This window comes from Crocuta crocuta, unplaced genomic scaffold (genome assembly GCF_008692635.1).
Source record: "Crocuta crocuta isolate KB4526 unplaced genomic scaffold, BGI_CrCroc_1.0 scaffold89, whole genome shotgun sequence".
Lineage (NCBI taxonomy): Eukaryota > Metazoa > Chordata > Mammalia > Carnivora > Hyaenidae > Crocuta > Crocuta crocuta.
The window spans coordinates 5,840,023-5,856,269 of record NW_027551559.1 but is presented as its reverse complement, the minus strand read 5'-3'; the positions used below and the strand labels follow the sequence as shown (position 1 = coordinate 5,856,269).

Here is a 16,247-nt window from a genome sequence, read left to right as displayed (position 1 = left end):
GCTTTGCGGATGGCACGGGTCACTGGTGAAGGCCTGACGGTTGACCGGCGGGGGCACCTGTTGGGACCCTTCCCAGGGAGACGTGGAGGACCAGGGTGGGCAGTGGTGGAGTCTGTGGAATTAGATTTGTGAATCATGGAGGCTTTGGTGAAAATTCTTGTTTTGTAAATATTGACGCTACTGTTCTTTTTTTTTTAGAGATGCTAAGAACATGGCCAAAGATGTCAATGATACCCTTGTGGAAATAATAAGCAAAGAGGCTGGAGTCGAAAAACTAGAGGCAATGAAAACATTGGCTACTTTAAAAGAAGAAAAGCGGTATATTCAGGATATTTGGTCCTAAAATTAAAAGTTTTTTCTTGGAGGAGGTAGGGTGGGAGTGGACCGCTTCCCATCACAGCAAACTTCTGGTGTGGTTTTCCATAAGTGCCTCCCACTCAGCACGCCGCGCTTTGGCCTCTGCACTGGCACCTCCCAGGGCGGCTGCTGGTCCCTCCGTCCGTTCACAGGGCATCTGTCTGTGCACAAGGAGGCTTCGCAGCACCGGGCGTCGGCACTAGAGCCGACCAGCGAGATGGTTAGAGCTGGTGAGCTGCCGCCGCCAGGTTTTTTAAGTAAGGTGAAAATAATTCTTTCTTATGTGAGCTCTGCCATAAAGAACGCTCATAAATTAACTGTGTACAGCGTACGATTACTTGTCTGTACAGACAGCCCCTGACTTCCGACAGCTTGACCTCGCGGTGGTGTGAGAGCGGTGCACGTTCAGTGGACGCTGTACTTGGAAGCTTGAGTTTTGCTCTTTCCCCGGTTGGTGACGTGGGGTAACGCTCTCCGGACCGCGGGACGGTGGCAGAGGCTGGGGCCGGCAGCCCTCTGTGCCCAGGCAAATGTTTTGCCTCTTCCCGTGCGGCGCTCGGTACGTTGACGTAGTCAGCTCTAACGTGCAGCTTCAGGCTCGTGTCCCTCTCGGAGCACGTGTGGGGTAGGCAAGGCTGAGCGGGGGCCGTCCGTAGCTTAGGCGGATCAAGTGCTTCTCGGCTCTGCTGTTTTCCAATTAGCGATGGATGTATCGGGATGTAACTTCACGGGAAGTTAAGGAAGGTCCGTATAACCTCGTCAAATGATTATTTACTACCCAAACTTTATTTCTTATTAAAAAAATAAAAGCATTATGGTAATGCTTAGAGAGATTTTTTTAAATGATTTTTAAAATGTGACATATTTTAGAATTCTATTTTATGTGACTTATCACAGTTCTTAATCTCACAGTTCCAGAATTTAGGGAAATTTGCCTAGTTTACAGATGTGAGCAAGTACATATATTAGTAAAACTACAGCCCGCCCCCCCCTCCCCCAGCTCCTCTTTTCTGCTCCTTTTGGTGTATTTTTGTTTTTCTATGTTATTTTAATCCCATGTTCTCACTCAAATTGTGTCCTAGGCTTAAAATACCTACTTAAATTGGTATCCTTGTCTTCTAAAAATTCCTACTGCGGTCTGAATATTTATGCCCCCTCCGCCCACCCATTCAAATGTTCCAGTGCTCACCTCCATTGTGATGATAGGAGGAGGTGGGGGCCTGTAGGAGGCACTGGGTCAGGATGGGGGGGGCCCTCAGGAATGGGATCAGGGCCCTGGGGCAGGAGGCCCCCGGAGCTCCCTGGCTCCCGCCCAGGGAGGGCACAAAGTCCACAGTCTGCAGCCAGAAGAGGGCTGTCACCAGGCCGGCCCCACCGGCACCCCGTCCTGGGCGTCCAGCCTCCGGGGCTGTGAGAGCCGCCCACTGTGTGCTGTGTGGTTGCGGCGCCTGAGGGGGCTGCGGCATCTCCCGGACACTTTGTCAGTGCAGAAAAAACGTACAAGGGTGTGATTAATTTGTCTAGGCTCTGGTGTCTATTGGCTTTTTATTCAAGAGATTGGCATTTATAAAACAAATTTACCTGTCAAACGTTCCTGGTCTTTTTGAAAAATAAATGATGTTAAGATCTGATAAAGCTGTGTGGCTGTTTATTACATTATTCTCTAGTCATATATATTTTTTAATGGAAGCAAACATAAGAAGAACCTATCAGACCCAGTTACAGACTCGTGCTGTCTGAATCAGCCCAAACGGACTTAAGATGAGAACATTAAAAAGGACCAAGCACAACGTTCTTTAATGGTAACTGTAACAAGATGCAACAAGAACTTGTGTTCACCTACCAGTGTTGTCTGTGACGTGACCCCACAACTGACCTGTGAAGAGAAAGTGACAAATATGCTGTCCCAGTGGCACTGGAGCCGGCCCCAGGCCGTCTTAGGTCTACGTACGTATGGCACCCAGGTTACTTCTGTTAGACGTCGCCAGGGGTCAGGTGCTAGAGCAGATCGATCAGCGTCCCCATGGCCTGCCAGCGAGTGGTGAAGTGAGGTGTCAGGTCAGATCCTGCACCATGTTTATGGAAGATGTGTCCGCGATCCGGCGCCCAACGGCCCCCAAAGCTTAATGGAGTCCCGGGTCCGTCTCTTTGGATGGTCCACGGTATCTTACAAGAAACATTTCAAGATGGTTTTGATGTCCCGGGGTAGGATTTTGTTCTCTTAACACCATGAGCTGTCCTCCAACCCAGTGGCCGGACATAGTGCTGTCTTAGGGCGAAGTCTCAGGCACTACCTTGCTAGTCTGACCCTTGCGGGTGGCCAGTACCTCTGAATTACTGTGTCCAGATTCCATCATACCTGGTTCACCACTAGTTTTACCAGTAAGAGAGACTTTCAAACCTCAGTTATTCTAACAAGCCACTATTCGACCCATCACTTTCAGTAATGATGCCGATGAGTGAAAATGGAGCTTGTGGTCACTGTTGCAATGTGCGTTTTCCCTAGAAAGCTAACTGTGCCCAGAAGGTTCTTCATTCTCAATGGCACACCTGTATATCTGTGCTGACGTATTCTAAACTGAATCAGATTAAAAAAAAAAATGAGAATTTGAACTTGACAATTAGAAAACTAGATGTATATGCCGCATCCAACAAGCTGGGCACCCTCCTTGCTTTCAAATACATCTGAAACATAAAACCGATTATGAACTAGGCCATAAGAGAAAACAAATTGCATAAAATTAGGCATTGTTCTCTGACCCTGATGGAGTTAGAAATGAACTATAAAAAGTATCCCACAAAGAACATAATTTTAAACACATACAAATGATCCATAGCATAGGAGGAAATAAAAATGGATTACAGGGTATTTGGGGCTGATTTAAAGTACTAAATGCACACGTGGGGTACAGCGAAAACAGTACCCAGTGGGGAATTTCATCCACTTCACAGATACTTAAAGTCCGCTTGGTCAGGTACTGCTCAGAGTACTGTGGATTCAGCAGTGAACAAAGCAGATGAAACCCTTCTGTTCTCAGGAAGCTTGCATCCCTATGTTGAGGAGAGACCGCAATGAATAAGTAGATGTACCAGTTACATGTGTCTGAGAAGGAGGGGAAGGCTATGGAGATAGTGGTCTGAAGGCGATCTGGTATACCTCCCAGTAGTCAGGGAAAGCCCCACTGGGAAGGGAATGCCTTGAAAGGAACAAAGGAGCCAGCCATTGTGGATTTCCTCGGGCTGGGGGGACAGGACAAAGCCCCCAGTGTAGGGCAGTGTCGCAAATGTGAGGGGCAGAGGAGAGAAGGGGAGGTCTGATCGGCATGCCTTGAGACTTGTAGATTACAGCAGTTTACTCCAAGTGTCTAGAAAGCTTCTTGCTTGGAGGAGTATCACAATCTAGCTGCATTCTTGAGAGCTTACCCTGGTCGAGACTGGATTGAAGTGGTCATGGGTTGGAACAGCGAAATCTCTTAGAGAGCTGACGTGATACAAAGGATCACGAGAGTCCGAGTTCTTAACCAGTACCTGCCTTTACTAACGTCAGGTGTGCAGGTGATTTCAGGATGCTGGTGAGGCGCAGAGAAATCTAGGACTGCCTCCCCACCCCCCTGTTCTTCCACGGAACCATAGGCCCTGGCTGAGACTTAACATGTGTTACATAGCAGGCATCAGTTACACAAAAGGAGCTAGTTAGATCATGGAATGTCTTTGGGTGACCAAAATTACACAGTGAATGTAATTTTCTGGAAAGCCAAGCCCCGTAAATCTTACATCCTTACTTTATTTATAGTGAGTGTACTGGACCAACCAAGTACTCAGTGATTACATTAAATGTACTAAACAGGTAGAATATTTTTTTCCTTTTAAAAAATGTTTAGAGAGAGAGTGAGGGAGGAAGGGGCAGAGAGAGAGGGAGAGAAACCAACAATCTTCATGGTCAGCACAAGCCCAATATGGGGCTCAGTCCCACGACCATGAGATCATGACCTGAGCTGAAATCAAGAGTTGGACACCCAACTGACTGAGCACCCCGGGTGACCCAACAAATAAAAGAATATGAAGCAAACCCATGCAGATGCTGCTCAGAAGACAAGACACATGGTTTGAAAGCTTGGAAAAGGACATGCTGTGCAAACAGAAAGCAGATGCAGTTAAATCAACATAAATATGAAGCGTCAAGAAATACTAATGGAGATATGTTCATGGTGATTCGAATGAATAAGGAAGACACAAAAATCCTAAGTATGTATGTGCTTAATAACAAAGCTCCAAAATATATACATTTGGGAGAAAACCCAAAAGGAAGAAGAGCCAAATCTAAAATCTGAGTTGGGGGAGTGGCTCAGTCGGTTAAGCCACTGCCTTCGGGTCAGGTCATGTTCTCATAGTTCATGGGTTCGAGCCCCACGTTGGGCTCTGTGCTTTCCATATGGAGCCTGCTTCAGATCTTCTGTCCCCTTCTCTTTGCCCCTCCCCTGCTTGTTGTCTCTTTCTCTCTTGCAAAAATAAATAATTGTTTTTTTAATTTTAAAAGCAAATAATTAAAATGCGAGTTGGGAAATGTAACACCACACTTAGTAGTGGAGAGAACGAGCAGAAAACAGTAAACGTTTAGATTTTAAGCAACAAAACCAATGGACCTGGTTGACATAGCTAACATTCCTGACACCGATACCTTCTGAACAGGGCTTCTTTTCTAGTTTATCCTGCACATCTGCCGGAGTAGACCAACTTTCAAAAAGAGGAAGACTATATGACAAGTTTTCTAAGAATTAAAAGTCAAGAATGAAAATGAAACTAGAAAAAACCAAATATTAGAAAAACAAGCAATACACATAATAACTCATGAGTCAAAGACAAATCACAAAGGAAATTAGGAAACATTTTGATGAAAGAATGGTCATACCTAAGTCCATGTGACTCAGTCAGTGCTCTGGGTCTAAATCTATGTGTCTAAATTGTTATATTATGAAATTTAAAAAGCCTAAAATTCCATTATTTAAGCTCATATATTGGAAAGTTCGAAAATGACCAATAAATTAAACACCAAGAATATAAAAGAATCTATCAAAGATGAGAAAAGAATAAAATAGAAAAACTGTAAAACAGGAAAACAGAAAGCCACAGTTAATTATTCAGAATGTTCTCGGCTTTATCAAGGTATAATTAACAAATAAAACTGTATGTATTGAAAATATAGGGGCCTCTGGGTGGCCCAGTTGGTCCAGAGTCTGGCTCTTGATTTCAGCTCAGGTCATGATCCCAGAGGTGTGGGATTGAGCCCTGCATCTGGCTCTGTGCTGAGCATGGAGCCTGATTGAGACTCTCTCTGTCTCTCTCTCCTCCCTCACCCATGCGCACACATGCACCATCTCTCTCTCTAAAATAAAAGAAAAAGAAATAAGTGGTGCAACGTGATGATCTGAAATCATAAATTTTGTGAAGTGATTACCACAATAGGGTTAACACATCACCTCACATGGTTACTATTTATATGTGTGTGTGCGTCTGTGCGCGCGCATGTGTGTTGAGAACACTTAAGATTTACTCTTTTAGCAAATTCCAAGTATACAATACTGTACTATTAACTATACATATATTAACTATAATCACCACACAAGTACATTAGATTCCCCAGAACTGACTCATAACTGGAGATGTCTTGACCAGTGTCTCCCCATTTCCTCACCCTCCAGCCCTGGCAGCCACAGTCTACTGTCTGTTTCTATGACTTTGGTCTTTTGGATTTTTTTTAGACCCCACATTTAAGTGAGATTATATAGTATTTGTGTTTCTCTGTCAGGCTTATCTCACTCAGCATACCGTCCTCTGTGCTAATCCAGACACGTGACAGGACTTCTTTCCTCCTCACAGATAAAGAATATTCCATTGTATACACTGGTAAAGATCAACGGAGGCACAGTGAAGATTTTAAGATTGTGTTTGAATGGAGACCAATTCGCATCCGGCAGCACCGAAACAGAAGTTGTTAGGAGCGCTCCACAGACAGGAGCTAGGAGGAAGACGTTTCTAGGAAAGAAAGGAAAGCAAAGCGAGGAAATTATTTGCTTGGCTAAAGCTTAAGTGGTTGTGTTATTTGGGGTAGCCAAGACGACTGTGTTGGTTCTCCTTAGATTTTCATTTTTTTTTTTAAATTTTATTTATTTGTTTTGAGAGCAAGAGACAGAGCAAGCGCTCGAGTGGGAGAGAGAGAGAAGGAGAATATCCCAAGCAGGTTCTGCACTGTCAGCGCAGAGCGGGACTTAGGACTCAATCTCACAAACCGTGAGCCCAAATCAAGAGTCGACGCTTAACTGCCCAAACCACCCAGGCGCCCCTAGATTTTCATTTCTTAACTCTGACACATTACAGGCCATTTCCCCAGAGTGCTAATTGCTTTTATTAGCAAACCTTTGAGAACCTCTGATCTCTTTTCAATATCTATAATTTTGCCTTTTCCAGACTATGTGATGTGATTAGAATTATACAACAGGTGACTTTTTGGGTAAGTCTTCTTTAATTTGGGAAAGTGTCTTTAAGATTCATCCATGTAGTTGTGTGAATTAATATCCCGTTCCCTTTTATCACTCGTATACTGTTGTATGGATATACCACTGCTTCCTCATTCAACTATTGAAGGAAATCTGTGTAGATATAAGATTTCAATTCACTTGGATAAACACATAGGAGTGGGATTTCTGGATCAAGTACTAAGTTTTTATTTCATTTTTCTTTTTTTTTCCTTAAATTCTATGAAACCGCCAAACTGTCTTCCAAGGTGGCTGTCTCATTTTGCATTCCCATGAGCCATGAGTGAAAGTTCCTGCATTTATTTTGAGAGCAAATTTGTAGGAGTTCAGCATTGTTAGAGCTTTGCCCCGGGTACCAGCCTCCGAAGTACATAGTGCTGCCATGTAAACAGGAAATCGAAATTTCAAATGGTACCACGGACATTATAAGCACAAAGAAACAGAACTTGAGTTAACTTTATTTCTGTTATTCCATACGGCCACTGTCAGTTTTCCTTCGTGGTGACTTCCGTAACACTTGGAAAACAATAATTTATTCCTTTCCTTATTCCTTATTATAGGTGAAAAATGCTCTAAACTGGGGGTCTAACCATGAAAAGTCTCCCCCTGCTGAAAAGATACGCTTGTCTCGAAGCTCTCTGTGTGGAGCAAAGACCAACGTTGAAAAGTCTACCTCAGCTTTTGAAATGCATTACAACCTGAACCTCAACACGGCCGCCACATGCTTCTGAGATTTTGTTTTCTTCTGTACGTGATGTTTTTTTCTCAGCCACCTTTTTTGTGGTGTGAGATTTTAAATCAAGTAAATCAGATAGAAAATATTTACATGACTCAACCGTAAAAATCATATAGTAAAACTCAAGCTTTAAAACCGTTCCTTGAAGACCTTGTGGAGAACACCATTAACTATGCAACGATAATATATAAGGAAATGGAAATTCACACAAAAAAAAGAATCAAATTTCAAGGCAGAATGTCAGGGCAGAAAAGATGCTGGCCTTGGGTTCCCAGGAGGAACAACAGGGCTCATTTGAATATTTTGATTAATTTCATCAAGAATTGGACACTTCTAAAGGGGCCCCTGGGTGGCTCAGTTAGTTAAGCATCCAACTTCGGCTCAGGTCATGATCTCATGTGTTCGAGCCCCACATCAGGCTCTGTGATGGCAGCTCAGAGCCTGGAGCTGCTTCAGATTCTGTGTCTCCCTCTCTCTCTGCCCCTCCCCTGCGCACTGTCTCTTTCTCTCAAAAATAAACATTAAAAATGTTTTTTAATTTAAAAAAATAAAGCCATGGATTAAGCCTTCTCAGTGTTTGTTAACATTCAACCATTTTCTCAGATTCTTTGAATGTTTTCCTTTAATAGAAATTTATGGTGGATTTTCTGGTGCAGCTATCTCAGGGACAATTCTTCAACTGCAGAGACATTTGAAACAAAGATGTCAACAGTATTTCAGTTTCTGGAATTTACTGTGACATGTGATTTTTATAAATCTCTGACAATGTTGCCCTTGTATGTAAAACGTTCCTAACACTCACATATCAGTTCTCTCGTGCAAAAAATTTTTCGAGGTGAAAACTTAGGAAGTGCTTTTTCGATTAACTATGAGTGAGGAGATGTGACAGATCTTTATGTCCACTGAACATGAAAATGCTAAAATGTTAATTTAAACAAACTAGTAGAAGTTAGGGATCAAAAACAAACATTGCAAGGGGGTTCATTTGGGTGTTAGACCAACATGTAGCTGTGTCAAAAAATGTATTAATGTATCTTTTATTATAATGTTTATTTTACTCTGTATTTCTAGCTGGCATAATTATATATACATATATCAAGTTCAATAAAAGGATATTTTCACTGCATTTCTCTCCTGCCATTATTATTGTGTTTCATTAACATGATTACTACCGGAAACAATTCTGTCCCGTAGAGGAGGTGGTGTTAAACCGCAATCTGCCTGAGGTGTGAAATGTATTAGGTCAGTCACTGCTGGCCCATCAGATGGCTTCAGAAGAGGAAGCACCATGGGGTAATACTAATAATTAATACAGCATCTTGAGGGAAGACCTTTCTGTCTTGTGGGAGGAAGAATTTTCATTAAAAAATACAAGAAAAAGCAAAACGTACAAATTTTACCATTTTTCTGAACATGCTTTCTTTTTGTTACTACATTAAAATACAGAGCATCTGGGGCGCCTGGGTGGCTCAGTTGGATAAACATCTGACTTTGGCTCAGGTCATGATCTCGCAGTTTGTGAGTTCGAGCTCTGAGTCAGGCTCTGTGCTGGCAGCTCAGAGCCTGGAGCCTGCTTCCGATTCTGTGTCTCCCCCTCTCTCTGCCCCTCCCTCACTCATGCTCTGTCCCTCTCTGTCTCTCAATAATAAATAAACGCTAAAGAATTTTTTAAAAAATACAAAGTATGTACCCCATGACTGTTGTTTTCTTTGTTTCTGTCATTTACAAAAAGTGCACTCTTTTCATTGTTTAGTATCTGACGCTCCTGAAGAATGACAGAGGGCGAGTGTGAGGTTGCTGACATGGTATTTCAAGTCTACTGTCATATAGGAGTCGGAAAACGAGGGGCAATTTGACCAGGAAGGTTTCACACCTTCTGACTTGCTATGTGGCCACGTAAGTAGCATTAGATATGATGGAACCATCTGCCAGCCACGAAAACCAGTAGAGGAAATGGGACTGCTCCCAGCCACGCATGTGTTTTCCTGACATCCAGCCATGGCGTGGCCAGTGTGAGCTAAGCACCTGCTTGGGGGGACTATAAAGTACAAAGGTCCCCTGCGACCCGTGGGATCACCACTCTGGTCTTCCATCCAATTATTGCAAAGCAGACATCCCAGTATCTTTGCTTAGGTCACATCAAGTTGAAGAGAAAATGCACAATGTCCCTTCTGTATGTAGGAAATTCCACTCTGAATTCTGAACATTCACCTTTTTTAACTTCAATTTTCAGATACATGTAACCAAAGCTGATCTCTGTTGTAAATATCAGACCATAAGCCAAGAACACATGCAATGCTCATTCTCCAACAATGTATGAAGAACATGGCTTTAAAAAGCCAAGTGATTTCCTGTGTCTTCGAGGTTTCCGGTTCTGCTTACCAGCCACACCACCCACAATGTTGGTATGGGTTTTTGGAAAAAGCAAAACAAACAAACAAACCAAAAACCACACACCAACAAAATCGCAGGACACTCCTTCACTCTGACCATGCAAGATGAGACTTAATTGCACAGTGTTCCTTTAGGGATTAATCATAAAGTTAATGATGTATGTAAAGTGACCCTTCTAATTCTCTTTCTCTGAAAAGAATCCCGACAGCAGTTTGAGCTGGGGGCTCTAGGGAAGCAAGACAGGTAAAGCCCCCCTCTTGGGCGGCCTTCTCACAACCGGGAACCCTGATGGGCAGACTTCGGGCGAAAGCCTGCGTCCCATTGCCTACTTCTGGGGAACATTTTCAAATCTGTATCAATATTGGCAGCTGGGTAGGAGTTTTGACCTAAATTAATAGGAGTTTGACGATGGTCCCATCATCTGAGTTTACACGTGCGAAGTGTCAGGGCAAAATAAGCATTTAAAATTTGTTTTAATGTTTCATTTATTTCTGAGAGAGAGAGAGAGAGAGAGAGAGAGTGAGCAGGGAAGGTCAGAGAGAGAGGGGGACACAGAATCTGAAGCAGGCTACAGCCTCTGAGCTGTCAGCACAGAGCCTGACACGGGGCTCAAACCCACAAACCGTGAGATCATGACCTGAGCCAAAGTCAAACACCTAACTGACTGAGCCACTCAGGCACCCCAAGATAAGCATTTAAAATGGTGTTAGGATGGGGCCACCTGAGTGGCTCAGCCAATCATCCAACTCTTGATTTCAGCTCAGGTCGTGATCTCATGGTTCATGGGTTTGAGCCCCACGTCAGGCTCTGTGCTGACTGTGTGGGGCCAGCTCGGGATTCTCTCCCTCCCTCTTTCTCTGCCCCTCCTCCACTCAACCCCCTCCCCTTTTCTCTCAAAGTAAATAAATAAACTTGAAAAAACTTTAAATGGTGTTATTATGTTTACTACTATTGCTATTCTTACTACGATTACTTCTCTTTTACAATTGCTCCTGGAGGGACATTTTGTGGACAGGTGTGCTCTGAATTTGAGAGGAGTATTGGTGTCTAGCAAGGTCATTTTGATATGTTTTTAGTTCCCCTGGCACGTGGCCAGCCCACTGCATGGTTCCGGAACAGACATCTGTCTCCACAGTCCTTGATTCAATTGCAGTTAACTCAGCACCTTCCACCAGCTTTAATTCACTTTCCAAAGGTTAACAGGTAAAGGAACAGGTTCAGAAAAGGTCTAAATCATGTTTCTATTTTTCCGGATGGATGACTTTAACAAAGAGCGTGACTCCAATGTGTATAAGAGCAGTTAAATTCTGCCTTTATTTCAGAACATACTGTTGGTTGTTAGGATTTTTTTCTTCCATATTTTCAAGGGGAAGTCAGTACTAGTAGTTTCTTTGTAAAGAAGTTCCTAAGTAAAATGGTAACTTATATGACAGGACGTGCCATGGCTAAGGAACTTTGCCACATAGATTGTCTTCTCCAGTGCACCCTTGTTTAATAGCAACTGCAGATAAATATGCTGGACGTGTATTTACACAGGTGATTGCGCACCTGCATTTGCCTAATTGATGGTCAAAGGGATGGACTGGTAAGTGTCAACTTGAAGCTGGACTAGAAAAATCCAGAGGATGGAAGTGACTTGACCCATGATAATAGAATACAATAGTGCTGCACATCCGATTATTTGGGAACACACTGCTATGTGAGCAGCGATGTGGGCCCCTCTGTGAGGCATGGATGTACTTTAATAATTCGAGCTCCAGTATCCAGCTCTTGTTATAATTCTATGGGACAAAGTCATTGAATATTAATTCTAAAAGATCAAGGGGAGAATGGAGGGAGACACTTCCGGCCTACTTTCTCTCTAGAATATCAGATCTGCAGTTCTATTTGTTGGCTAAATGAAATATTAGTAACCAAAACTCAAAATAGCAGTAAATGCCTTCGTTTCTTAGAGGAACTCAAACAGCACCTAGGCGGGGCTCAATTCCTCCTTCCGATGCACTAAAGGTGACCTGAGCTGAAGCCCCCAGTCTGTTCAGCCCATATTAGAATGCCCTGTCCGTCAGCCCTCCTTGCCGACAAACAACTGGCATGGTCTATATCGTTAGTGAAAGGAGGTGAACCAGAACACAGAGAATGGTTAAGTATAAGTTATTTATCAGAATTCTAGAGCTTGATCCTATGCCCTAGGAATGCTCTGCCTTGGGAAAGAAGGGGGGGATTTTATAGAGCCCTACTAAGTGGGTCAACCTAAGTTTAGCGAGTTGATGGAGTAGCTAGTCAAAGATGGTTCTCAAAAGAAAGGGGAATTTATTTTTTTGGAGCCAATCAGCCTTTGTCTGGCCAAGTTGTGTTCAGAAAGAAGGGGAGGGATGTAATAGTTGTACAGCCAAGATCTTAAGGTGAATGAATATAAAAACTTCCAGCAGATCATATTAATGGGGTCTCAGAGATGAGTGCTGACCTTCACACTCAAGGACCAGAGCAGACACATTTTGTATGTGTCTGCACGCTCTGCTGACAGCGATGAAGACACATGTCTGGAGCCTGGGGAGGCGAGGTTGGATTCAGGGCTACTGGCATTCCCTAGTCACATTCCCTGCTCAGTTTATAACATGGACCCTAATTAATGAACCCCCCCCACGGGTTTCTTTCCAGCCTTGGGGGAAGAATCCTTCCACCCTCTGTGCTGGGGCTGTGGGAAAGAATGGGCTCTGTGACCTTTCCCAGCCCCTCGGCATCACTTGGCTGGGAAAGTCGGGTGGTTGGAAGATAGAGTCTCCTGAGGCTGGAAAAATCTGGCAGAGTCAGCCTAGGAGGAGAAGAGCAGCCATAGAAAAAGGGGAGTTATTGGGATCATCAGCTACAAAGTTGGGAACTGTATTTTCAGTTCAATGTATGTATTTATTCATCTATCCATTTGTCTGTGCATCCACCCACCCACCCATACATCCCCCATCCATCCAACATCTATGCATTCATCATCCATCTATCATCCACCCATCTACCCATTCATCCATCCACCCACTCATCTATCTATCTATCTATCTATCTATCTATCTATCTATCTATCTATCTATCACCTATCTATCTATCTATCTATAATCCACCCACTCATCTATCCACCTATCTATCCAATCATCCATCCACCTATCCATTTATCTATCCATCCATCCGTCTATCCACCCATTCACTTCTCCACTCATCCACCCATCCATCCAACAAATACTCATTGAGCAACTGTCACAAATCTGCTCCTTGTGAGGTGATCCTCAAGGAATGCATGGTCTTGAGTTGGGGACAATGATATGAACTGATAAGTAATTTAATAATAAATTGATAAATTCTAGATAACTCAAGGTATACTACATTACTAAATACTGGAAGTATTTAAAATATGTGCCCCTGCCTATTTGCGCTGTCATTTCTACCATTACTATTCAGATCTCCTTTTGTACTCCAGCACTGAATAATTGCTTCTACCTTCTGAAAACGATGCTATGTCCGCAGGCTTCTGTACCTTTGAAAGCACTGTACCTGGTGTTTGGAAAGGCCCTCCCCCACCTCACCCCTGCTTGTCTAGTTGGCCACCTCCTCTCTGTCCCTTAGGACCCAGTTCAGGGGCCACCTGATTGGGTTCACCACCATGATTCCAGCTCAATGGGTCCTTGGCTGATGTAGTCACTGCATCTTGTCACCCGCCCAAAGCCAGTGACCATACTGGGTTGACATTATTCCCAGGGTGCCTCCTCACTGAACTCTAGGTTCCTTTCTGCCCTGGACCATATCACTGTGCCCACAGGGAATCCTGTGGATGGTGCACATGGATAGGTGGGCTGTCCAGAAATGTTTGCTGACACAATTGAAGGAAGGAAGGATGGAAGGAAGGAAGGAAGGAAGGAAGGAAGGAAGGAAGGAAGGAAGGAAGGAAGGAAGAAAGGAGGGAAGGAGGGAAGGAAGGAGGGAGGGAAGGAGGGAAGGAAAGAAGACCAAGTACCTATGGGCTTGTTTTCTAATCGTTCTATGAATGATCACTGAGAGCTGTTTTGCAGGTGCCAGGCCTGTGCTGGGAGCCGGGGACAACGCAGGGAGCAGGTCTGTCACAGAAGTCCCTGCTGTCCTGGAGCCTTCACTCAACAGAGCCAAAGACAGCACGCACAGCCATAGACAGCGCTCGGGTGGCTGTGTGGCATCGATGACAGACTCTGCCATGGGAGCATCAGGTGGAAGCGAGTCAGGGGCCAGAGCCACATCCTGTGCTGCGGCAGGGGGGACACAGAGAGGCTGGAGCGGTGATTACGACAGATGGTGCTCGGAGCCGTGTCTGCACAAGTCATCCTGTCCAGGAGGAAGGAGTCTCTCTCCGCTGGTGTCTGCCATCTCAGCGGGCTACAAGGCCAGAGTCCAGATAAACTGAAATAATTGCAAAAAGATGGACAGAGAAGCAAGTGAAATGAAACACAAAGCATAGCAGCTTTGCAAGGGGAACAAGCATAAAACTGATGAGGCGTTTGAAGCTCTACAATTTACCTGAATCCTGGAAACAACCATTTCCATAGGTTTCCGGATTTAGCCCCAAGGGCAATGCCATTGAAAATGATAGCAGGGTAGCGTAGTGTTTACTTTGAACCTCACATGTGGGAATGATTTAGGAACTGGATTGTGTTACAAATGTCACATAAACCTCTAGGGCGCCCTCACATGGCTCACATTTCAAAGAGCTCTATGTTCTCCACAGCCCCGGGAAGCCGCTTTGCATTGGGGGAACGGATTACCAAGCAGCAAGGACATTCTGGGGATAGGATCTATTAGGTTAGATCACTAACAAATTGGTGTAAGTATTTGTTGAGAAATGGATTGGGATACATACTGTCTGAAATGCCACAGGGGCAATTGTGTGCATCGGCTGCTTGGCATGAGACCTTTCTGTGTTGCCTGATCCTAGAAAGATCGTGAATGCCCACACATAGGCTTTTATCTGCACACACTGTGGGATTTAGATGCCGAGGAACCCCAGATTATGGGGCTGGTTCCGGGGTGGACTGTCCTACCATCTCGATAAGTCAATAAACCCCGGTGAGCCCCAGGTCCTCCTCTGTACTTGCAGGCAGCCAAGGTCTATGACACCTGAAAGTTCCCTCCTGTAATAAATGCCATAGTTTTCCTACTCCTTAGCACATGGGTTATGTGACTTTCAATGAATATTCTAGACAGAGGGGGGACAAGCTGCCTGCAAATCTTCTACTGAGATAGAAAAGATACATGGGGTTGTTTTTGAAAATTATAAAATTCTAGGCAAATGCTTGTATTCTTACTGCTGATATAACTTTTGCCAAGTATTTGATTGATTCCTTCTTCTTTTTGTACATTTATTACTAGACAATAAAAAGCCCAATAGACAATGGAAAGAGAAGATGTAAAATTCTGCAAATTTGTGCATATTATTCTGTTAGTCTCCTGGGGCTGCCGTCACACAGTGCCACAGACCAGGGCCTTGAGCATCAGGAACGCATCAGATCTGAGATGAAGTAGCTGGCGGAGTTGATTTCTTCTCAGGCCTCTCTCCTTGGCTTAGTGGTCTTTCTTTTCCTTGTGTGTTCACATAGTCTTCCCTCTGGGCACGTCTGTGTCTGAATGTCCCCTCTTAGAAGGACACCAGTAATATCGGATGAGGGCCCACCCCAATGACCTAATTTTAACTCCATTCTCTCCTTAAAGGCCCTATCTCCAAAAATAGTCACATTCTGGGGTACCTTGTTAGTTAGGATTTCAACACAACGATATTGGTGGGGGGGATATAAGTCAGCCCATAATGGTTATTGAATCACAGACCTTTTGCTTTGGAAACAAATTACTTTTTTTCTGTGTACACAGGTTTTTTTTTGAAGGATAACAGACATCCAATCAAATGCACATACTTAATGTGCACAACTTGATGATCTTTGACATCTTTTTGAAACCATCACAAAAATCTAGATCATGAACTCCGAAAGTTTTCTTGTGTCCCTTGGAAATCCATGCCTCCCTTCACACCAGGAACGCTGTCTCCAACAACTACTGAGCTGCCTGACGTCATAACACATTACTTTGCACTTTCTAGAACTTTCTATGTATAGAATCATGCATTACGTACTCTCTTGTTTTCTAGGTTTTTTTGGTCATCATTATTTTGAAATTTATTCACGTGGTTGTACGCAATCAGTAGTTCATTGCTTTTTATTGCTGAG

The 16,247-nt window shown here is 43.8% G+C and overlaps 1 protein-coding gene across 1 annotated transcript in view; it reads left to right on the top strand.

The window, feature by feature from the left end:
* MTRR (5-methyltetrahydrofolate-homocysteine methyltransferase reductase) overlaps positions 1-1,964 on the top strand; it is a 29,801-nt gene extending 27,837 nt beyond the window's left edge. The window contains exon 17 of the mRNA XM_077749453.1: positions 199-1,964. Within this exon, the coding sequence (XP_077605579.1) occupies positions 199-343 (145 nt within the window). The 3' untranslated portion in view covers positions 344-1,964. The remainder of the gene's footprint in view (positions 1-198) is intronic.
* Positions 1,965-16,247: the final 14,283 nt, after the last annotated feature.